Source organism: Haemaphysalis longicornis, unplaced genomic scaffold (genome assembly GCF_048455015.1).
Source record: "Haemaphysalis longicornis isolate Haplotype H1 unplaced genomic scaffold, Haemaphysalis longicornis Haplotype H1 scaffold_15, whole genome shotgun sequence".
NCBI lineage: Eukaryota > Metazoa > Arthropoda > Arachnida > Ixodida > Ixodidae > Haemaphysalis > Haemaphysalis longicornis.
This window is the reverse complement of record NW_027526257.1, coordinates 17,009,840-17,032,747: the sequence shown is the minus strand read 5'-3', so window position 1 is coordinate 17,032,747 and position 22,908 is coordinate 17,009,840. Positions and strand designations below refer to the sequence as shown.

At 50.6% G+C, this 22,908-nt stretch overlaps 1 protein-coding gene across 1 annotated transcript; it reads left to right on the top strand.

Annotated features, from left to right (window-relative positions):
• Positions 1-4,176: 4,176 nt before the first annotated feature.
• LOC144165881 (uncharacterized) lies at positions 4,177-19,495 on the top strand. The gene is made up of 3 exons (XM_077695635.1): positions 4,177-4,426; positions 16,357-18,591; positions 19,473-19,495. The coding sequence occupies exons 1-3, from the start codon at positions 4,177-4,179 to the stop codon at positions 19,493-19,495; spliced, it is 2,508 nt and encodes an 835-aa protein (XP_077551761.1).
• Positions 19,496-22,908: the final 3,413 nt, after the last annotated feature.

The window sequence follows — 22,908 nt, the reverse complement described above, 5'->3', positions numbered from 1 at the left end:
TCATGGAGTGGTCGGAGGAAAAAGTTATCGACTTCGTCTGCAGATCGATTATTGCGCCGTTGTCCGTCAAAAAGCCCATTCCGAGAATTACGTCGCGGGAGCAGGTGGGCAAAACGACGAACACCGCAGGGTACGTCGTGCCGTCTATAGGGACGCGCGATGTGCACGTTCCACTTGGCATCACGAGGTGGCCTCCTGCTGTGCGTATGAGCGGACCGTCCCATCTGGTCATAACTTTCTTCAGCTTAGACGCAAATGGTCCGCTCCTTACCGAGTTGTCGGCTCCCGTGTCTACGAGGGCGACTACATCAAAGCCGTCGATGGACCCCTTGACCTCGGATGCCGCCTTTATCGAGTTCCGGGTGCGTCGGGGCCTCGCATCTCGGCTTGTGCGTGTTGGCGGTCGGGCACTGTGCGTCGTCGTTGTCGACGACTTCTCAGCGGACGTGTCGGTCAGGTAGGGTAAGCATCGTGGCGTATAGCTGTCGTCGTGTTCGGGAGTCTCGTCAGGGTTAGGTCTTGTCGTCGGGATGAGGGAACGTCGTGAATCACTATCTTCGGCGCGTCCTTGCGTCGTTGGAGGGTTTCCGGTTTTTCGCCGTAGAGCAACTTCACCTCCAGAAGTTGCTGCTTGTAGTTTCCACCGCGTGGGCTGGGGGACCTTCCAGGGGCGAAGTCAGCGTTGCTACGGCGGTTCGGCGATTGGTATGGGTAGGGCGACGGCGAACGGTTGAAACGCGCTGGGCCACTGCTGGTTTCAGATAGACACTCGTCGATCTCACGTGGTCGTTGGCCAGGGAGAGGGCGAGGTGCATCGACGGAGAAACCACGCGGTCCGAGTCTCTTGTTTGGGCAGCGACGGTAGATGTGGTCGGCCTCTCCGCAGTAGTAGCATAGATGACGGTTATCGGGAGTTCGCCATACGTCCGTCTTCCTCTGCGTCTGGTTTCGGGCTACCGGGTGTCGGCCGGGTGACAGTGGGCGGCGGTACGGCAGGGTCTCTTGACGGCGTGTTGGGGCAGAGAGGGGTCGACGAACAGCCGCGGAGTATGCCATAGCTTGTGACTCTCGGGGTACCTCGGATGGCGTACAAGTTCCCAACGCTTGTTGCACTTCTTCTCTAATCACGTCGGTGAGGGAAGCGACTTGGGGCTGCGGCGGCGTTGGGAGAAGTTTCCGCAGCTCCTCTCTCACTATTGCGCGGATAGTCTCGCGTAGGCTGTCGGCCGGGATCCGCGTGCTGCCAAAGTTGTTTGCATTGGCCGCGCCAACAAAGTTGCGGTCATAATGCCTAACACGCATTTCGAGGGCTTTCTCAATGGTTCTGGATTCTTTCCTCCTTCCCTCCGCGCATTAAGAAGCGCAACTTCTTTTCCTCCGTCATTTCGGGGTCCGCGTGGCAAAATAGCTGCATCATCTCCTCAACGAAGATCACGACTCCTTCGTTGGGATGTTGGGTGCGCGTTTCCAACAAAAGGGCGGCCCTTTCTTTCCGCACGACGGTAGTGAAGGTCTTAGTGAACTCGCTTTTGAACTGAGCCCAGTTTGTCAAGGAGCTCTCGTGGTTCTCGAACCAAGTGCGAGCCGAATTTTCCAACTAAAAGAAAACATGCCGGAACGTTTCTGCGTCGTCCCACCTGTTGAATTTCCGGACGCGCTCCAGTTTCTCCAACCATTCTTCTGTGTCTTCTGCGGGGGCTCCTCGGAATGATGGCGGTTCCCGTGGCTGCTGCAGAACGACGGGAGGATTGGCTTGGTTGGCCATAGTGCTGGTTGCGACGTCTTTCTTCTTAGCTTTATCCGGTAGTAGACCGAACTCAGTCGGTAAATCTTGCAGGCGGGGGCTGGCTCTTGTTGGACTGGCTTGGCGGCTTCCAGAGGTTGTAGTGGGCATGAAGGGTGCGTACCCAGCACCTCCACCAGATGTCACGAAGCCAAGGACGATGCAGTTGTTTGGAAAAAAAAAAGTTTATTGGAGCCAACTTGTGCTCCCATAACAACTGAAAAGAATAGACAGGCGGCGAAGCAGCGGTCAACAAAGTGACGTACGTGCGTCTTCGAGCGTCGCAGAATCGAATGCCGTGGCGTCTACTGTACAGGCTTTTATCTTTCGGCTCGTGAGTTTCTGGAAACGTCGATTCGCATCCAGAACATCGTAGATCACAGAAGATTATTCTGGGCTAGCGGCGTTAGGGCGGAACACTCTGCTTATCTGAATGGGATAGGCCGTGGGGCATAAAAATAAAGATTGGAACACGCGCTTCACATGGGACACAGATAAAAGAGCCGGGAGCGGCCGGGCAATAAAAAAAACAATAAATAAACAAACCCGCACATGGTTCGCGGCAATTATTACACGACCAATAAGGATATAGAGAAATGCGCGGAGTATACTGAACACCAATATATAGTCCTCATAGACTATAACAAAGCATTTGACTCGGTCGATGCCTCAGCCGTCATTCAGGCATTACGAAACCAGGGTGTAGACGAGCAATATGTAATACTGGAAGATATTTATAGTGGGTCCAAAGCTACTATCATCCTTCATAAGGAGTGCAGTAAAAGACCTATAAGGAAGGGGGTGAGGCAAAGAGTCACCATCTCTGCGATGTTATTCACAGCATGTTTACAAGAAGTATTCAGAACATTGCTCTGGGTACAGGTGGGATTAAGGGTCAACGTAGAATACTTCAGTAACCTCAGATTTGCTAATGAAGTTGCCTTGTTAAATAACTCGGTGGAAGCATTGCAAAGCATGCTTACTGCACTGAACAAACAGATAAGAGCCATGGACCTGAAAAAATTAATGCAGAGAACTGAAGTAATGATCACTGACCTCGGGATGGCACAGCGGTTTCACGTAAATGGCGAGGCCGTGGTGAGTGGTAAGCGAATTTTTCTACTTAGGCCATGTGAGCCCGGATCCATACCATCAGGCAGAGATAATCCGGAGGATGAGAATGGGGTGGCGTGCATACGGCAGACATTCTCAGATATTGAATGGCAGCTTGCCATAGTCACTGAAGACGAAAGTGTATGACAGCTGCATCTAACTGGTACTCACCTACGGGAGAAAAACTGGAGGCTCACTAAGAGGGTTCAACTGAAGTTTAGGACGACTCAGCGCGCAACGGAACGCAAGATGATGGGTGTAACATTAAGGGACAAGAAGAGAGCATAGTTGGCCAGTGAACAAAGGCGTGTTAAGGAAATACTAGTAGAATTTAGGAAGAAGTGGATGTTGGCAGGGCATGTAATGCGAAGGCAAGGGAACCGTTGGTCATTAAGGGTGGATACCTAGAGGAGGCAAGCGTGGTAGGGGGCGGCAGAAAGTCAGATGGGCAGATGAGATCAAGAATATTGCGGGGATAAGTTGGGCGCAGTTAGCGCAGGACCGCAGTAATTGGAGAATAATGGGATAGAGGCATTTCGCTGCAGTGGCCGTAAATAGGCTTGTGATATCTTTATATATATATATATATATATATATATATATATATATATATATATATATATATATATATCTAACTATGCTTTTCAATCGAAAACGTATACGCTGCCCCATCTATTATATAACTTTAGAGAGAACGCTAAAGATATATGTCGCCTGCCAAAGTACTATTTCCAACGCGTATTTCTGCCATGTGCCTGTGTTTTTTCTGATTGCTTGTGATTCCTTTTATTGTTATTATTTGTATTGGTTTACAATTTTTAAATGAATTGGTTTAAGAACGGTTCTTTCCTCTTATAGTGTAAAACAAGAAACTTGTATGAAACCCTGCAACTATCCCTGTGGTCAACAAGGTTTTTTTTCCAGTGTTCAACAATGCTTCCCTTTTGTGCTCTGGGTACAACATTGTTTTTCTCGCCTGAGAGGATGTTTTCAATGTACCATTGCAGTCAAACCCGATAACTACGGACCCAGATAGAGCCAATTATGCGATATATCGAACAAAAGCACATCCGTTACGAAAATACACGCGAAACACAATCCTTATGACGAAGTTCACATCGGATATATAAAAATCGGCGCGCATACGATTGCCACCAAAATGCTTGGTCTCGGAGAGGCGAGTGAGATGCTAATTGGCGATGTTTGACGTGTTGAGCATCCCATAGAGCGATGTGACACCTGACGCCTTCCGCAACAGTTTCCGACTCACGCGATTGCCGATGGAGCACATCCAGTCAACGTGTCTGGACCGAGACGGCTTCTTTGGCGAACTACACAAAGCGCTCGCCAACGTTCCAGATGTTGTGCCGAAAGGAGTGTCTTTTGAGGATTTCCCGAGCGTAAACGATGACTTTGTCGTCATTGTGAGCCCCTCAGGCTCAGACAGCGTCAAAGATAACATGGCACGTGGTGAGGCTGAAAGCACCGAAGAGACTGAAAATGTCACAAGAGACATCCTGATTCTCTTCGGTAATTTAACGAATGTTGATGAAGCACTTTCGCCAGTCGATGAGCTTTGACAGTATTAGTGTGATATTGAAGGACACAGAGTTGAACTGGAGCAAACGACGTCTCCGCCAAAAACGAAGGTGAAAACAAAAATCACCGCCTTTTGTAATTTAGGCAGTTAAGGCAGAAAGTACCTTTATGGCGAGCGATAAAAGGATTGTTTTGTGTAAGCTAATGGCAAAATGTTTTTGTTTGTTTCTTCAAGAGGGATTGGCAGGGGAGCTACCGCGTAATGCGAACTCGTAACAAACAAATTCGTTATAAACGGTCGCGGCTATATCGAACTCTTTCATATATCAAACTATACGTGGTGGATATTACAGTTCCCTATAACCTGGTTTGGCTGAAGTGTTTTTCGTGGTTTTTTTGGTGTTTTCCTCATTTTTCCCCGATTATCTTTGCTTACAGTACTGCTATTTTGGTTTTGACGGCATAAGTGAAGATGTTTTGGTAGAATGTATATTTTAGTGTCTTTTTAATGCTGTCAACACAGGGTCATCCGCCTCGTCAATCTACTTCCCAAACTAGCTTTTTGCTGCTGCTGAATCTGTTTGTTGAAAAGGAAATGTAAAGATTTATTTGATGTGTATAATAATATTGACAAATCTGTACCTGCTGCAAAACTATTATTTGGTCCAGTACATTCCGTGTTTTTTTATAACTGACGTTCATAACTGCGTAAGCTTATTCCTATCTATATATATCTTTATTTTATATACATATATATATATATATATATATATATATATATATATATATATATTGTAAGCACTGTCTTTGCACTGATTGCTTGAGTGGTCATTCTCTCTATTGTGTCCGAACACACTATAATCAGCATCGTCTCACCCACGCACAGTTTGGTATCATCGTCGTATCCCTGGTCTCACGCAAACCCAATCTTCATCGGAGTACGTTGGTTCTGCTGCCTGCTGGAGAAAGACCACCGGAATAAACGCCGCCCTGCCTTAGGTCTGCTGCCCTGCTTTCCTCTCACAAGTGGTGTAGTTATCTTCGGCCCCGTCCTCTGCCGCTCCCAGCTACGCCTTTGGAGCTCCGTTCCGGTCGACGTCTCCCGCTACGCGAGCCAACGATGCAACGAGAAAGCGCATCGGAACGCAGCGCTCCACCGCTGTCGGCTTGGGTGATCACAGGCCACCAGCGCGACCCTCCCTCCTTCGCCCGTCTTCGGGGTGAAGACGTCGAAGATTGGCTGGACCAGTATAATCGCGTCAGCCAATTTAACCGGTGGGATGATGCTTTTAAACTGCGCGATGTCCCATTCCACCTAGACCTGGTCGCAAAGACATGGTACTTCAACAACGAGGCAACCATCGAGAACTCGACTGATTTTACTGAGCGCCTGCGCAAAGCATTCGGCACCCCGTCAGCTCGCGTCGATGGCGCCAAAAAAAAACCTGGGTTCTCGCGTCCAACGTCCCGACGAAACATATGCGGCTTACATCGAGGAAGTCCTCGCCCTCTGCCGCCGGGTGGACGAAAGCATGCCAGAGGCCGATAAGGTGCGGCACATCTTGAAGGGCATTGCTTCATTTGCATTTAACGCCCTCGCTATCCACAATCCCCCTGACAGTCAGCGATGTGCGGGAGACCTGCCAACGCCTCGATCAGTTGCAGTGTGTTCACCTTCAGCCAGAGCCGGCTCGTCTGGATGGGAACACAGATCTGCGAACTCTGATACGCGCAATCATTCGTGAGGAGCTAGGCAACTGTAACTCATCGTGTCTCCCACACGGTACCTGCCACCCTAGCCCATCTCCGCTACGGGATCTAATCAAGGAAGAACTGGCATCCATGACGGCGTATCCACCGGCAAATTCGACTCCTCCTGCCTCTTACGTGACGACATACGCAGAGGCCGCCTCAAAACACCTCTTGTTCGTGGAAGTGCCTCCGTTTTCGACTGCTACCGGACATTTGACGGCCATTGCCCCCTCTCTGGGTGCCCAGGCGTACTACGCGCACGTGCGCCCCGACCGCCAGCTTTTCCCTCGGGGCCAAAACAGACGACTGGGCGAGTTGGTACATTGTCTTGCTTGGTAACAGCGCAAATAAAACAGGACACAAAAGGAAGAAGGAACGGACACAGCGCTGACTTACAACTGAAATTTTATTGCGGTTGCCAGCGGTTTTGTAGGAACACTGGCGATAACAACAAAAAGGAAAAAGTAGAAAAGGAGTAGGAAAAGAAAAGTCCTGTCCCACGGTTCGATTGCGACCATGATTTTTGTTACGTCATTTGTACTTATCTCGTTTCGTCATGACCACTGTGAGTTTTTGCCTTCCCAAAATTCTTATCGTGACACGCCAAGGAATACGTGATGTATCTACTCCTTTCATGTTATCATGTATAAAAACTTTTCTTTTCCTTCTCCTTTTCTACTTTTTCCTTTTTGTTGTTATTGCCAGTGTTCCTAGAAAACCGCTGGCAACCGCAATAAAATTTCAGTTGTAAGTCAGCGCTGTGTCCGTTCCTTCTTCCTTTTGTGTCCTGTTTTATTTGCGCTGTTACCAAGCAAGACAATTTTCCCTCGGGACCGCCCGGTTTGCTACTGCTGTGGAATTCGGGACCACATTTCCCGTTTTTTCGAAGACGCCAGCAGGATGAACGCCGAGGGTACGCTCCTGATGAGCGAGATAGCGCCCGCTTTGCCTATGGCACTCGTAGAAGCACATACGACCCTCCTATTCGCCGTTCTTCCCCGCCTCGTGATTCTCCTGAGTTTTCTCAGCGTGATACTCCAACACGACGCAGATCGCCATAGCCCTACCGCCGCTCGGTGTCCCCTCTTCGTCCTACCTCACTTCCCAATAACCACCCTTCGGAAAACTAGCGCCTGCAGTTTTTTGAGGGGAAACTGCATTGCTCGAAGACACCAGAACTCCCCTGAACATCCGGGGAACTTATTATTGGTGGAAGTGGAAGGTTTGCGTGTTGAGGCACTTGTTGATACTGGGGCCAGTGTGTCAGTTATTAGTGCACAGTTATGTTCACGTCTGAGGAAGGTGAGAACTCCTTACGCCGGGCCATCCTTGTGTGGGGCTAATGGTGATGCGATTCCGCCTTCTGGATATTGTACAGTGCGGGTTAGCATAGACGGGCTCCTACATTACATACAGTGTGCGGTGCTGACTCTATGTTCTCATGAAATTATTTTGGGCTGGGACTTTTTATCAGCGTCGTCTGCGGTAATTTGCTGCCGCCAGCCTGCGATTCACCTCACCGAGACAGAAATGGCCTGTGCGTCAGATGCTGCCGTACCGCGGGTAGTCTCTCCCGAAGATTGTGTCTTGTGTCCCGGCCAAGAAACGGTGTTTTCTGTAACGTGCCACAGTATCGCGGATGGAGATTTGTTTGCCATACCAGCTGCGAACTTCGCTTGCAAAGGAGTTATAATACCGCCCTGCGTCGTTCACTTTTAACAGGAATCAGCTTTCATCGCCGCACTAAACATTGCCTTTTTGCCGATTTTGCTTCCTAAAGGCACGACGGTTGCTTCTATTCTAAGCGATGAAGTTGGCAGTCTTGCGCTTTGCCCTATAGCATCGCCCCAGCATGCCTGTGGGCAAGCGATTACGTCTTCGAGCCTTACATCCACCATCAGCAGTGAGCTAAGCGAGGAAAATCAAAAATCACTACTCGCCCTTCTTAACAAGCACAAAGCGTTGTTTGACAGCCATTCCCTCACTCTTGGACGAACATCAGCAGCGACGCATCGCATAGAAACCGATGGCTCTTGTATCGTCCGCCGTCGTCCCTATCGCGTTTCATCCGCAGAACGCAAAATCATTCAAGAAATACTGGACGACATGCTTCAGCGGGACATTGTTCGCCCTTTGGGCAGTCCCTGGTCTTCGCCGGTTGTTCTGGTCCGGAAGAAAGATGGCTCAGTGCGCTTTTGCGTGGACTACCGAGCTCTTAACAAAATAACCCGGAAAGACGTCTATCCTATGTCCCGAAATGACGATGCTCTCGACACGTTACATGGCGCAGAATACTTCTCGAGTCTTGATCTTCGGTCAGGATATTGGCTGATCCTCATGGCCGAAGCCGATAAAGAAAAAACAGCCTTCGCCACACCAGACGGCCTCTACGAGTTTAACGTGATGCCGTTTGGACTTTGCAACGCTCCCGCCACCTTTGAGCGCATGATCGGTACTGTACTTCATGGCTTGAAGTAGAAGACTTGCCTATGCTACGTAGATGATATCGTCATTTTTTGTCCACTTTTGCTGAACACCTTCAACGTGTGAATGAGGTCCTCACCTGCCTTGCCAATGCTGGTTTACGGCTGAACACCAAGAAATGTCGCTTTGCCAGTACCTCAATCAAAGTCTTGGGCCACCTTGTAAGCAAGGAAGGTATACGTCCGGATCCAGACAAGATCAATGCGGTCCTCAATTTTTCCCTACCTCTTCGTCAAAAAGAGCTACGAAGTTTCCTGGGCTTGGCGTCCTATTTTCGCCGCTTCATCCGAAATTTTGCAGCAATAGCATCAACCCTTCACAAATTACTCACATCCGGAACTCCATTTGTGTGGACCCAAGACTGCGAAAAAGCTTTCGAAACCCTGAAACAAGCCTTAACTTCGGGACCAGTGCTCTGCCACTTCGATGAGTCGGCACCCACTATACTTCACACCGATGCCAGTGGACATGGTCTTGGTGCTGTCCTTCTTCAGCGTACGGATTCCTCGTCAGAGCAAGTAGTTGCCTATTCAAGCCGCACTTTGACTCCCGCTGAGAAGAACTACACCATAACTGAGAAAGAGTGTCTCGCTGTTGTTTGGGCCGTGCGAAAATTCCGTCCTTATTTTTATGGCCACCATTTTTTAGTGGTAACAGACCATCACGCCCTGTGTTGGTTATCCTCCCTCAAAAACCTCTCGGGGCGCCTTGGCCGTTGGGTACTCCGTCTACAGGAATATGACTTTACTGTGACTTATAAGTCGGGGAGAAAGCACAACGATGCCGACGCTCTTTCCTGTTGCCCACAGCCGGCCGCCCACTGCCCTCAGCAATCGTCCCGAAGAAACTCATCGCCCTCTATGACTTCGCTCGCCTTGCCCATGGCCCCTTTGCAAACCGCCGGTCAAGATATCTTCCCAAACATTGTTTCTCTCCAACAAGCCGAGCCGTACTGCCGACGACTACTGGACCTTCTCGACTGTTCAAAATCCCCACCTAACAGCCGAACGCGTCGCCAATTAAGTAAATCTCGCCTTCTCCATGGTGGAGCCCTTTACCACCTCAATTATCACCCCACCGAAAACAGATGGGTTCCAATCGTCCCTCGCGGTTTTCGAGCCGACATTTCGAAGTTTTCCACGATGACGCTACAGCTGGCCATCTGGCTTTCTACAAGACCTACGACCGCATCAAAAGCAGATTCTTTTGGCCAGGCCTTTCCTCAAGCGTCGCGAAATATGTTGCGTCCTGCCCTTCATGCCAGCGTCGTAAACGCTTGACCTCAGCCCCTGCCGGTACGCTACAGCCGCTGCCTTGTCCTTCTGCCCCATTCGAAGCTGTGGGCATCGATCTGTATGGACCATTGCCTTTCACTTCGACTGGTCATCGATGGATTGTTACCGCTGTCGATCATTTGACGCGATATGCCGAAACTGCCGCTCAACGTACCGGCTGCGCTTCTGAGGTCGCAGATTTCTTTCTGCGAGCCACCTTCTTACGGCATGGACCACCTCGTACTCTTTTAAGTGATCGTGGCCGAACCTTTCTGTCAGCAGTCCTTGTGGAAGTTCTCCAAGCTGCTGGTAATGCCAACAAAACCACGTCGAGCTACCATCTACAGACAAATGGGCTAACAGAACGGTTCAATCGTACACTATCGGATATGATTTCTCTCTATATCAACCCCGACCACAGGAACTGGGACGTCATACTTCCCTTTGTCACATACGCCTATAATACCGCCGTTCAAAGCACCACTGGATTTTCACCGTTCTATCTCGTCTACGGCCGCCACCCACCGTCCATTCTAGACGCAACTTTTTTTTTTCCTGCCGCGTGGATACCACAACCAACGTCACCGACCAATTTGTTTCTCGACTAGCGCATTGCCGAAACCTCGCACGATTGAACACCGAGTCCTGCCAAATTGACCGCAAGTCTCGCTATGACGCCGACTGCCGGGAAGTTACATTCAACCCTGAGGAGGAGGTACTACTTTCGACGCCACTCCGCGCGCCAGGACTCAGTGAAAAGTTTATGCAGCGCTTCATTGGTCCCTATACTGTACTGCAGCGAACATCTCCCGTCAACTACGTCGTTGCTCCCACTTGTGGAGTCGCGGACCGACGGTGCCGTGGCATCGAAACTGTTCATGTGTCGCGCCTAAAGCCCTTTCGGCGCAGATCATCCTCCCTTTGACGGCCAGGATGGCCGCTTCAGCCGCCGGGGAAATTAGTGTGAGCACTTTCTGTGCACTGATTGCTTGAGTGGTCATTCTCTCTATTGTGTCCGAACACACTATCATCAGCATCGCCTAACCCACGCACAGTTTGGTATCATCATCGTATCCCTGGTCTCGCGCAATCCTAATCGTCATCGGAGTATGTTGGTTCTGCTGCCTGCTGGAGAAAGACCACCGGAATAAACGCCGCCCTGCCTTAGGTCTGCTGCCCTGCTTTCCTCTCTCAATATATGTATATATTGTATATATATATACATATTGTATATATATGTATATATATATATATAAAAATATATATATATATATATATATATATATATATATATATATATATATATATATATATATATATATATATATATATATATATATATATATATATATATATATATATGTAAATCATCATCATCATCATCATCATCACAGACTATCTACGCCCCATTATTCTCCAATTACCTCGGTCCTGTGCCAACTGTGACCAATTTATCCCCACGAACTTCTTGATCTCATCTGCCCATCTCACTTTCTGCTGCCCCCTGCAGCGCTTGCCTTCTCTAGGGATCCACTCTTAATGTTACCCTTAATGACTAGCGGTTATCTTGCCTTCGAATTACATGCCCTGCCCACGTCCATTTCTTCTTCTTAATTTCTACTAATATGTCTTTAACACCAGTTTGCTCTCTGACCCACTCCGCTCTCTTCTTGTCCCTTAATGTTACGCCTATCATTTTCCGCTCGATTGCCCGCTGAGTCGTTCTCAATTTGAGTTGAACCCTCTTGGTGAGCCTCCAAGTTTCTCCCCAGTATGTGAGTACCAGTAAGATGCAGCTGTCATACACTTTCTTCTTCAGCGACAATGGTAGGCTGCTATTCATTTTCTGAGAATGTCTGCCATATGCACCCCACCCCATTCTGATCATTCTATTTATCTCGGCCTCATGGTTGGGATCTGGGGTCACAACTTCGCTAAGTAGATATATTCGCTTACAACTTCCACTTCCTCGCCACCTATCTCAAACTGCTGTGCTGTCCCGAGGTTATTGATCATTACTTTATTTTCTGCATATTAATTTTCAGGCCCACGGTTCTACTCTGTTCGTCCAGTGCGGAAAGCATGCTTTGCAATTCGTCCCCCGAGTTGCTTAGCAAGGCAACGTCATCAGCAAATCTCAGGTTACTGAGGTATTCTTCATTAACCCTTACTCCCACCTGTTCCCTATCCAACGTTCTGAATACTTCTTGTAAGCATGCTGTGAATAACATTGGAGAGATTGTGTCTCCTTGTCTGACACCCTTCCTTATAGGTTGTGAGTTACGTGTTCCTCTCGTCCCTGTTTTAGCGCCGATTAATTTTTAGCAGTATGTACCAACTCGCCCACATCAAGCTTATGTTCCTTATAGGTATTTTACTGCTCTCCCTATGGATGATGATGGAATCTCTAGACCCACTGTAGATATCCTCTAGTATTCTTACATAATGCTCATCTACCTCCTGGTTCCGTAATGCCTGAATGACTGCTAGGCTTTCTCATAATCTATGAACGCTATATATAGGGGTTCAGTATACTCAGCGCACTTCTCTATCACGTGACTGATCGTGTGAATATGGTCCATTGTTCAATAACCTTTACGGAACCCTGCTTGTTCTTTAGGTTGACTGAAATCTAAGGTTGCAGAGATTCGGTTAGCGATTACCTTGTAGACGACTGGCAGTAAGCTTATCGGCCTGTAATTTTTCAAGCCCTTCATGTCGCCTTTCTTATGGATTAGGATGATGTTCGCGTTCTTCCAAGATTCCGGTATCATTGCGATCTGCTCCCGTGACGTAATTCTTGGAATGGGCTTTTTGGCGGACAACGGCGCAATAATCGATCTGCAGACGAAGTCGATAACTTTTTCCTCCGACCACTCCATGACGCCGTAATCGAACCCTGAACACCGTGCAGCTGTAAGGATTGCCGATGATCACGTCACCCTGCCACCCCGCGCAAACTTGATGGTCACCGTCTATTGTGAAGGTGCTGCTCCCAACATCGACGCTATCGTGGAGAGTGACCAAAGGTTGCTTCCTGACCGAGGTGTGTATGTCGCAAGAGGCATTGCGCGGTTTAGGCAGCGCAAATCCCACGTTTTGGTCACCAATTTTACTGAGGAGTACCAGCATTTAAAGAAGGGCGCTGCAATTGCGTTCGTCGAAGAAACGCAACAAGCAAGTGACGTGATAGCAGTCGCCGACTTTGAACGCACAGCCGACGATATCTTCAAGCTTCCGCACCCCTTCGGCGTGAATCCAGCGCTACCGCAAGAAAAAGGAACAAGTTACTGGCATTGCTGCGTCACTACAGCGAGTGTTTTTCGTCGAACTCAAAGTTACGTCAAACACCTCTGGCGAAGCACAGGATAATAACCGAGGATGGAGCCCGACCTACCCGACAGTCACCGTACCGCGTCTCTTAACACGAGCGCGAAGCCATCCGGACTCAAGTCGACGACATGCTCAACGACGACATTATACAGCCATCGAAAAGTACGTGGGCTCCGCCGCTCGAACTCGTGAAGAAAAAAGACGGCACACTGAGATTCTGCGTTGACCACCGGCGATTGAACAAGGTCACCAAAAAGGACGTGTACCCCCTGCCACGAATCGACGACGCCCTCGACCACCTCTGCCATGCGAGGTACTTCTCATCGATGGATCTGAAGACAGGCTACTGGTAAATTGAAGTGGACGAGAGAGATCGAGAGAAGACTGCATTCCAAACCGCGGACGGCCTGTACGAGTTCAAGGTGATGCAGTTTGGGCTATGCCGAGCAGCAGCACCGTTCCAAAGAATCATGGATACCGTGCTGGCTGGCCTGAAGTGGCACACCTGCCTCGTATACCTCGACGACTTTGTGGTATTCTCCCGGACTTTCGACGAACACCTCGCAAGGCTGCAGTCGGTACTCGAGGCCATCCGTATGTCGCTTTTAACGCTGAAGCCTGAAAAGTGCCGCTCGCGTACGAGGAACTGAAGTTTTTGGGCCATTTCGTGAACGCCGCGGGAGTCCTGCCTGACCCGGCGAAAACTTCAGCCATAGCGAACTTCCCAAGGCCGAAAGATAGGAAGGCCGTGCGCAGATTTCTTGGACTATGCGCATACTGCCGGCGCTTCGTCCCAAACTTCGCACGCATTGCAGAGCCGCTCACGTGCTTGACGAAAGATAGTGTGATGAGGTGCCCGTGAAGGAGAAAGAAGAGGGCCGAGGAGCGCGCGGAGCCTGCAGAAGAATCGAATCAACAAGGGTTCAGCGGACGCAGTTGACGCGCTGGGCGAGTGAGCGCGGCCCTGTGATCGCTTGGAGCTAGAAGCCAGGGTCTCAACCGCTGCTGTCGCCGGAGAGCCGTCGGCCGCTGGTCCGGTTACCGAAGTCTGTCTGCTGGCCCGTGCCTGGATCGGGTGGCGCGCTGGGCCAGAGAGCGCGGTTCGGGGAAACACCGGCTCACAACCGCCGCTGGGCCATCGAGCCGTCAACCACAGTGCACGGTCCCTGACGTCCGGCCGCTGTCCCGTGTCCGGACCCGACGTGACGTGAGACTCCTCAGCGAGCAAGCCGCGCCGTGGTGCATCGGCCGATCCCACGCACTTCGTGAGGAGACCTCGTTGGACTGCTGCGCATCCTGACCATGTAGGACGTTTCCTCCCTTGCTCTCTTTAGCGAACAGTTTTCGTTAGCCTGCTACCGCATTTAACGCTCTTTCCTGTAGTCTCGTTTCCGCTCTGTGTTTCCGCTACTCTCTTACCTTCTGCTCTCATTTTCCACGCATAAAGCTATCCCTACTTGCGCACGCATTACCGACTCGGGACTTTCTAGCTGGTCCTAGGCCCATTCATGACAAAAAGTGGCGAGCCTGCCAGGATACTTAACATCCGCTGAAAGGAGTCGGTAAGCCGCGAACGCGCTTGTAAGGTTGGCTGGAAAGCATGGACATAGAGAAGTTAATTGCTGCGGGAACTCAGCTGGGGCTTTCGGGTCAAGAGCTTAGGGCTTGGGTAGATAGTGAACGTGCTGAGCAGCGTGCCGCAAAGGCCGCTGAGAGGGAAGCTAGCCGAGAAGCAGCTGAAAGGGAGAAGGAAGCCGCAGAAAGAGTGAAAGAAGCCGCGGAAAGGGATAAGGAAGCTGCAGAAAGAGCAACAGAAGCCGCGGAAAGGGAGAAAGAACTGCTACTTTTACGAATCCGACTCCAAGAGGGCGGTGCAAACCCATCTAATCCCGCCGCGGGAAATGAAGCTCTTGCCACCATGAATGCGTTCAACCCGCAGAAATTGCTTCCTCTGTTTGACGAGAAGCGCTACGACTTGCACGCGTACTTGCAACAATTTGAACGCGTAGCAACAGGGCAGCAATGGCCTCAAGACAAATGGGCTCTTGCGGTAAGCATGTGCTTAAGTGGAGAGGCGCTTACCATTATTGGCCGAATGACCGCGGAGGACTCTCTTGACTACGGCAAAGTAAAAAAGGCGTTGCTTCAGCGTTTCCGGTTTACAGCCCAAGGCTATCAGGAAAAATTCAGGAAAGCGCGGGCGGAGGATGGCGAAACAGGAAAACAGCTTGCAGCGAGACTCACCGGTTATTTTGACCATTGGATAGAGATGGCGAACATTCAGAAAACGTTCGAGGCTCTCCGTGACCATATCATCGGGGAACAATTCATCCGCTGCTGCCATCCTAAGCTCGTGATTTTCTTGAAAGAACGCGAGTGCAAAACGCTGAACGACCTAGCCGATGCGGCGGATCGTTTCCTGGAAGCGCAAAACTTGTCGAACCTCGGGAAGGTCTCCGATGACGGCCGGGATACAGCTAAAGTCGCGGCAGACGCCCTAAAGAAAGCGCCACCGAGATGTTTTGTGTGCAACCGCATAGGACACCGTGCTCAAGACTGCCGTAACTCCACTAAAGAACAGGCACGATGCGCTACCTGTGGTCGCTCCGGTCATAAAACTGAAAACTGCAGAAATCGGCCCAGTGGAAAAGAGCAGGTTGCTGCTTGTGCTATCACTGAGCCCCGAAAGCGCCACAGCAGCACACCGAACTCGCTGACGTCAAACACGAAGTGTCCCCAAGCGACAAGTGTCCTCGCGGCATCGTTGAGCAACAGTCTGCCTTCCTAGTGAAAGGAATGCCGGTCGTCGAAGGCCGACTACTCGGAAATCCCGTCACCGTTCTTCGGGACACTGGCAGTAACACCGTCATTGTCCGACGTGACTTGGTCAGCGAGAACCACCTGACAGGAAAAACCGGGTACTGCTCCTCGATGGAACAGTTAAGCAACTCCCAGAGGCAAACATCTACGTCCAAACCCCCTACTTTGTGGGCGAGATTACTGCTGCTTGTATGGATCAGCCAATTTACGACCTCGTGCTCGGGAAAGTACAAGGTGTGAGGGAACCTCACATGCCAGATCGTGATTGGGAGCACAAAGCCGAAGATGCCACGAGCGCAGCACTGGCCACAACAGCCTCAAAGCTACCCGAAGATGTTTTAGTGTCGGCTGTTGCCAACACGGATCGGGCCCAGGTTACACCTTTACCGGTACCTAAAATCATCTGCGCCGACATCACAAGGCAAGAGTTGCTTGAGGAGCAACGGCGAGACCCGACCCTCCGCCGCTGCTTCCGGAAGTTAGGAAAGGATTTTCCATCTGGTAACGGACAGAGTTATTCGTTCTTTGAGTCCAACAACCTCCTGTACCGGGAATACCACCTTGCCACGGGCAGGAAGTTTAAGCAAGTTGTCGTTCCTAAGAAACTGAGGGAACCCATCCTCCGAGTGGCACATGAAAGTATCATGGCGGGCCACCAGGGCATCAGAAGAACGACCGATCGTATCCTGCAAGAGTTTTACTGGCCTGACATACATGGAGATGTAAAACGCTTTGTTAAATCCTGCGACCGGTGTCAACGAACGACGCCTAAGGGAAAAGTCGGTGTTGCGCCCTTGGTCAGCACACCGTTAATCCAGACGCCGTTTGAACGGGTTGCTGTTGACGTAGTTGGCCCATTCTCCCCCAAGTCGCAGAAAGGAAACCGATACGTGCTGACGCTCATCGATTTCGCGACCCGATACCCGGACGCTGTAGCTCTCCCAGCGATTGATTCAGCACATGTCGCAGAGGCCCTCATTGAAATGTTCTCTCGCATCGGTATCCCCAAGGAGATCGTCACCGATCAAGGTGTCAGCTTCACCTCAGAGTTGATGCGAGAAGTCAGCCGACTGCTGTCAATCAAGCTCCTCCGCACTAGTCCCTATCATGCCATGGCGAACGGGCTGGTTGAAAAGTTTAACGGCACTTTGAAAACGATGCTAAAAATACTGTGCAAGGAGAAACCTAGGTCTTGGGACCGCTACATCGCGCCACTTCTTTTCGCCTACAGGGAAGTACCTCAAGCCAGCCTGGGCTTCTCCCCTTTCGACCTCATCTACGGTCGACATGTGCGAGGGCCCTTGACTGTACTCAAGGAGCTGTGGACGAAAGATGACCTCAATGGTGAGGTTCGGACGACTTACGGATACCTCGTCGATCTACGAGACCGACTGGAGCAGACGTGTAAAATTGCCCATGAGCAACTTGGCAAAGCGAAAGAAAAACAAAAGGACTACTATGACCGGAAAAGTCGCCCGAGGAAGCTTTCAGTTGGAAACAAGGTTCTTATCTTGCTCCCAACTGATTCAAACAAATTGCTGATGCAGTCGAAGGGGCCATTCGAGATCACCGGGAAGAAAAACGACGTGGACTACGAGATCAGCCTGGGTGGCAAAAGGAAGGTCTTCCACGTAAACATGTTGAAACTGTACGAAGAAAGGACGTCTTCGCCACCGTCGCAAGCATCAGTTGCCGCAACAATTGACGACGTCCCGGCTACCCCAGATGATCTCGACGACCCACCATCGGCCGACAGCCTTCCCACACTTCCGCTTCGTCAGACGCAAACTTGCGAAGATGTCAAGCTCTCACCTGAACTCAATGCTGAGCAGAGGGCTCAGGTGCATGAAGTAATCCAAAAGTATGGCTTGATCTTTTCTGACCTGCCCGGAAAAACAGACGTTGTACACTGCCCATTGAATTTAACGACTGACAAGCCTGTACACGATTCTCAGTATCCACTGCCGCTTGCACTTCATGAGACGATTGAAAAAGAAGTTCAAGACATGCTAGCGATGGGAATCATTGAAAAATCGCAGTCTCCTTACAATGCGCCATTGGTGGCTATAAAGAAACCTGACGGTACCATTCGGCTCTGCATTGATTTTAGAGAGCTTAACAAACTTCTTGTCTCCGATTGCGAGCCCATTCCGCGCATAGACGTCGTACTTGCCCTCGCTGGGAAGAAGAAATTCTTCTCAAAGTTCGATTTTACCAAAGGCTATTGGCAAGTGCCCATGAGTGCTGACAGCTGCGAGAAGACCGCGTTTTCGAGCTTGTCGGGGTTGTACCATTTCCGGTATATGCCGTTCGGCATAAAGACCGCCCCAGCCGTCTTTGCACGTTTAATGCGAGCTGTGCTAGGTGGGTTGAAAAACGTCCACCACTACTTCGATGACGTAATCGTGGCAACGGACACCTGGCAAGAGCACTTGGACACACTGGGTCGAGTGTTTGAAAGAATAAAAAATGCCAACCTGACGATCAAGCCAAGCAAGTGCGAAATCGGAGAGCGCACCATTTCCTTTTTAGGACACCGCATCGGGGACTCCCAAGTGAAACCCCTTTTGAAGACTTTGGACAAGGTCTTGGGCTCTAGACGACCAAGAACGAAAAAAGCTGTGCAGTCTTTCTTGGGGTTAACCGGGTACTACCGGAAATTCATTCCCAATTATGCCGCTATTACAAAACCACTAACCGACCTGACCAAAAAGGGGCAAAGCAACACTGTATGCTGGGGCGAACAAAAAGAACAAGCTTTCAACACTTTGAAGACTCAACTTGCCTCTGCACCAATTTTGCAAGCTCCGGACCTCACTGAGCCCTTCATACTACGCACAGACGCTTCAAGCACGAGCCTCGGGGCGGTTCTCTTGCAAAGGGGGTGCGAGAATGTCTTACACCCCATCGCGTACGCGAGCCGCAACCTGTTGCCGAGAGAGACGCGCTACTCAACCATTGAGCGCGAGTGCTTGGCTCTGATCTGGGCGGTGAACAAATTCCATATTTATTTATATGGGAAGCCTTTTATTATACAGTGTGACCACCAGCCCTTAAAGTACTTGCAATCAGCAAAAGCACGTGAACAGCAGAGTGTTACGCTGGAGCTTGATACTTCAAGAGTACTCTTTCACTGTCGAGTTTATCAAGGGCACCGAAAATGTAGGGGCTGACTACATGAGTAGAATTTAAGAATCCAAATCCCCCTCGTGTATTTAGTAGTGTGTTCTTCACGTTTGTTGTTTTACTAGTCACTGTGGTTTTCCGCGTATTTTAGTGTTTTCCCCATACTATTGTGCATCCATTTCGCGTTTTAAGTGTCCATTGTGACTGATCGTGCTGCCGTGAACTGTGGACTTATCGTGCTTCCCCAGAACTTCTCCGCGTCTCCAAATGACTCTTCTTTTTGTAGAATAGTTGTTGCTTCACAACAACTTTCTTAAACCCGGGGTTGTGTGATGAGGTGCCCGTGAAGGAGAAAGAAGAGGGCCGAGGAGCGCGCGGAGCCTGCAGAAGAATCGAATCAGCAAGGGTTCAGCGGACGCAGTTGACGCGCTGGGCGAGTGAGCGCGGCCCTGTGATCGCTTGGAGCTAGAAGCCAGGGTCTCAACCGCTGCTGTCGCCGGAGAGCCGTCGGCCGCTGGTCCGGTTACCGAAGTCTGTCTGGTGGCCCGTGCCTGGATCGGGTGGCGCGCTGGGCCAGAGAGCGCGGTTCGGGGAAACACCGGCTCACAACCGCCGCTGGGCCATCGAGCCGTCAACCACAGTGCACGGTCCCTGACGTCCGGCCGCTGTCCCGTGTCCGGACCCGACGTGACGTGAGACTCCTCAACGAGCAAGCCGCGCCGTGGTGCATCGGCCGATCCCACGCACTTCGTGAGGAGACCTCGTTGGACTGCTGCGCATCCTGACCATGTAGGACGTTTCCTCCCTTGCTCTCTTTAGCGAACAGTTTTCGTTAGCCTGCTACCGCATTTAACGCTCTTTCCTGTAGTCTCGTTTCCGCTCTGTGTTTCCGCTACTCTCTTACCTTCTGCTCTCATTTTCCACGCATAAAGCTATCCCTACTTGCGCACGCATTACCGACTCGTGACTTTCTAGCTGGTCCTAGGCCCATTCATGACAGATAGCACCCCTTTCAGCTGGGAAGACGACCAAAAAAAGGCATTCTGCGAGCTGCAAAAACACCTGCAAAGCCCGCCCGTGCTCGCTCATGTCGACGAAAACGCCGAAACGGAAATACACACGGACGCCAGTGATATAGGCTTGGGTGCCGTCCTTGTCCAAAAGCAAAGCGGGTGCGAAAACGTAATCGCTTACGCCAGCCGTGGTCTGTCGAAGGAGGAGAAAAACTACTCTGCCTCCGAAAAAGAGTGCCTGGCAATTATATGGGCCATTTCAAAATTTCGCCCATACGTGTATGGCAGACCGTTCAAGGTTGTAACAGACCACCATACGCTGTGTTGGCTCGCCAATTTGAAGGACCCCTCTAGCCGTCTTGGGCGGTGGAGTTTGCGCCTGCAACAGTTCGACGTTACAATCGTCTACAAATCCAGCAGGAAACACTCCGACACCGACTGCCTGTCCCGCGCCCCTGTCGACCCACCACCACAAGCCTCCGATTAAGACAGCGCGTTCTTCGGGGTTGTTACGGAGAGCCACCTAGCCGCCCAGCAGCGTGCCAATCCCGGACTTGCGCGTAATGATCGACTACCTTGAAAGACGAAAAGTCACCGTGCCTAGAGCCTTCAAGCGGAACTTACCAGCATTCAGCCTCAAAAACTCCGTCCTCGCGAAGAAGAATTTTAGCCCCGGAACAAGAACGAATTATCTACTTGTCATCCCCGCAGACCTTCGTGACGAAATTTTGGAAGCGTAACACGACGACCCGTCTTCCGGACATCTCGGCACAGCTCGCACTATTGCAAAAATTAAGGCGAAGTACTTCTGGCCACGCCTTACATCCGACGTCACCCACTACGTTCGGAGTTGCCGTGACTGCCAGCGACGAAAAACGTCGCCGACAATGCCCGCCGGACTTATGCAACCGATCGCCGTCCCGTCGAGGCCCTTTCAACAGATTGGAATGGACCTTCTAGGCCCGTTTCCGATGTCACGATCGAAGAACAAGTGGATTGTCGTAGCGACAGACTACATGACGCGCTACGCAGAGACCGCCGCTCTTCCGCGGGGGCTGCACAAGAAGTCGCGAAGTTCTTTATAAACCAAGTTGTGCTGCGACGTGGAGCCCCTGAAGTCCTAATCACGGACCGCGGAACGGCCTTTACCGTGGAGCTGATGCAAGGAATCTTACGCTACAGCAACACGGATCACCGAAGAACGACGGAGTACCATCCCCAAACGAACGGACTAACGGAACGTCTTAACAAGACGATTGTGGATATGCTATCCGTGTACGTCGACGTTGAACATAAGACTTGGGACGAAGTCCTCCCGTATGTCACGTTTGCATACAATACAATGACGCAGGAAACTACGCAGATGACACCATTCGAGCTTGTCTACGAAAGACGGCCGACAACGATGCCCGACGCCATGCTTCCGCATGTAGAAGACGACGACCTCAACGCCGACGTCTAAGGATGCCTTCAATGTGCGCAGTAGGCCCGCCAGCTCGCTCGAAGTGGTATAACGGACCAGCAGCTGGTGTATGCCGGCCGCTACAACCTCCGACGCCGGGACGCCGAGTACCAACCAGGGGATCGTGTGTGGGTTTGGACGCCCATCCGACGATGCGGACTCAGTCAGAAGTTTCTGCGACGGTATTTCAGACCCTACCAGATTCTACGACGTGTTGGCCAATTAACCTACGAAGTGATCTCCAGTGGTGATTCCGGCACATCACGACGACGCACGCGACCCGAAGTCGTCCACGTGGTTCGCCTCAAACCGTACTTCGCCAGATGACGAACTTTTTTTGTTGTTATTTTGTTGTTGCTGTTTGTCCGGACTGTGGTTTTATTTTAGAATCGGGTCGAGGCACTCTTAGAGGGGGGATAATGCCGCGAACCATGTGCGAATTTGTTTATTTATTGTTTATTTTTATTGCCCGGCCGCTCCCGGCTCTGTTATCTGTGTCCCATGCGAAGCGCGTGTTCCATTCTTTATTTTTATGCCCCACGGGCTACCTCATTCAGATAAGCAGAGTGTTCCGGCCTAACGCCGCTAGCCCAGAATATTCTTCTGTGATCTACAATGTTCTGGATGCGAATTGACGGTCCCAGAAACACACGCGCCGAAAGATAAAAGCCTGCACAGCAGACGCTGCGGCATTCGATTCTGCGACGCTCGCCGAAACACGTACGTCACTTTGTTGACCGCTGCTTCGCCGCCTCTCTATTCTTTTCAGTTGTTAGGGGAGCACAAGTTCACTCCAATAAACTTGTTTCTTTTCCAAACAACTGCATCGTCCTTGGCTTCGTGACAATATGGTCCATTGTTGAATACCCTTCACGGAACGCTGCTTGTTCTTTTGGCTGACTGAACTTTAAGTTTGCAGAAATTCTGTTAGCGATTACCTTGGTAAGTACCCTGTAGACGACTGACAGCAAGCTGATCGGCCTGTAATTTTACAAATCCTTCACGCCACCTTTTTTATGGATTAGAATGATGTTCGCGTTCTTCCAAGATTCCGGTACACTTGCGGTCACTAGGCATTGCGTATACAGGTTTGCCAGTTTTTCAAGTGCAATTTCTCCGCCATCGTTCAAGAGGTCTGTTGGTATCGGATGCACGCCTAGTGCTTTGCCCATTTTCGTTTCTTCCAAAGCCTTTCTTACTTTTGCGGTC

Bases quoted from the DNA above. Each gene is read 5' to 3' on its own strand.
- LOC144165881 (XM_077695635.1), top strand. From the start codon at position 4,177: ATGGAGCACATCCAGTCAACGTGTCTGGACCGAGACGGCTTCTTTGGC. The intron at 4,427-16,356 runs GTAATTTAACGA...CTCACATGCCAG, and splicing joins AGACATCCTGATTCTCTTCG to ATCGTGATTGGGAGCACAAA. The intron at 18,592-19,472 runs GCAAGTGCGAAA...GTGCTTCCCCAG, and splicing joins CAACCTGACGATCAAGCCAA to AACTTCTCCGCGTCTCCAAA.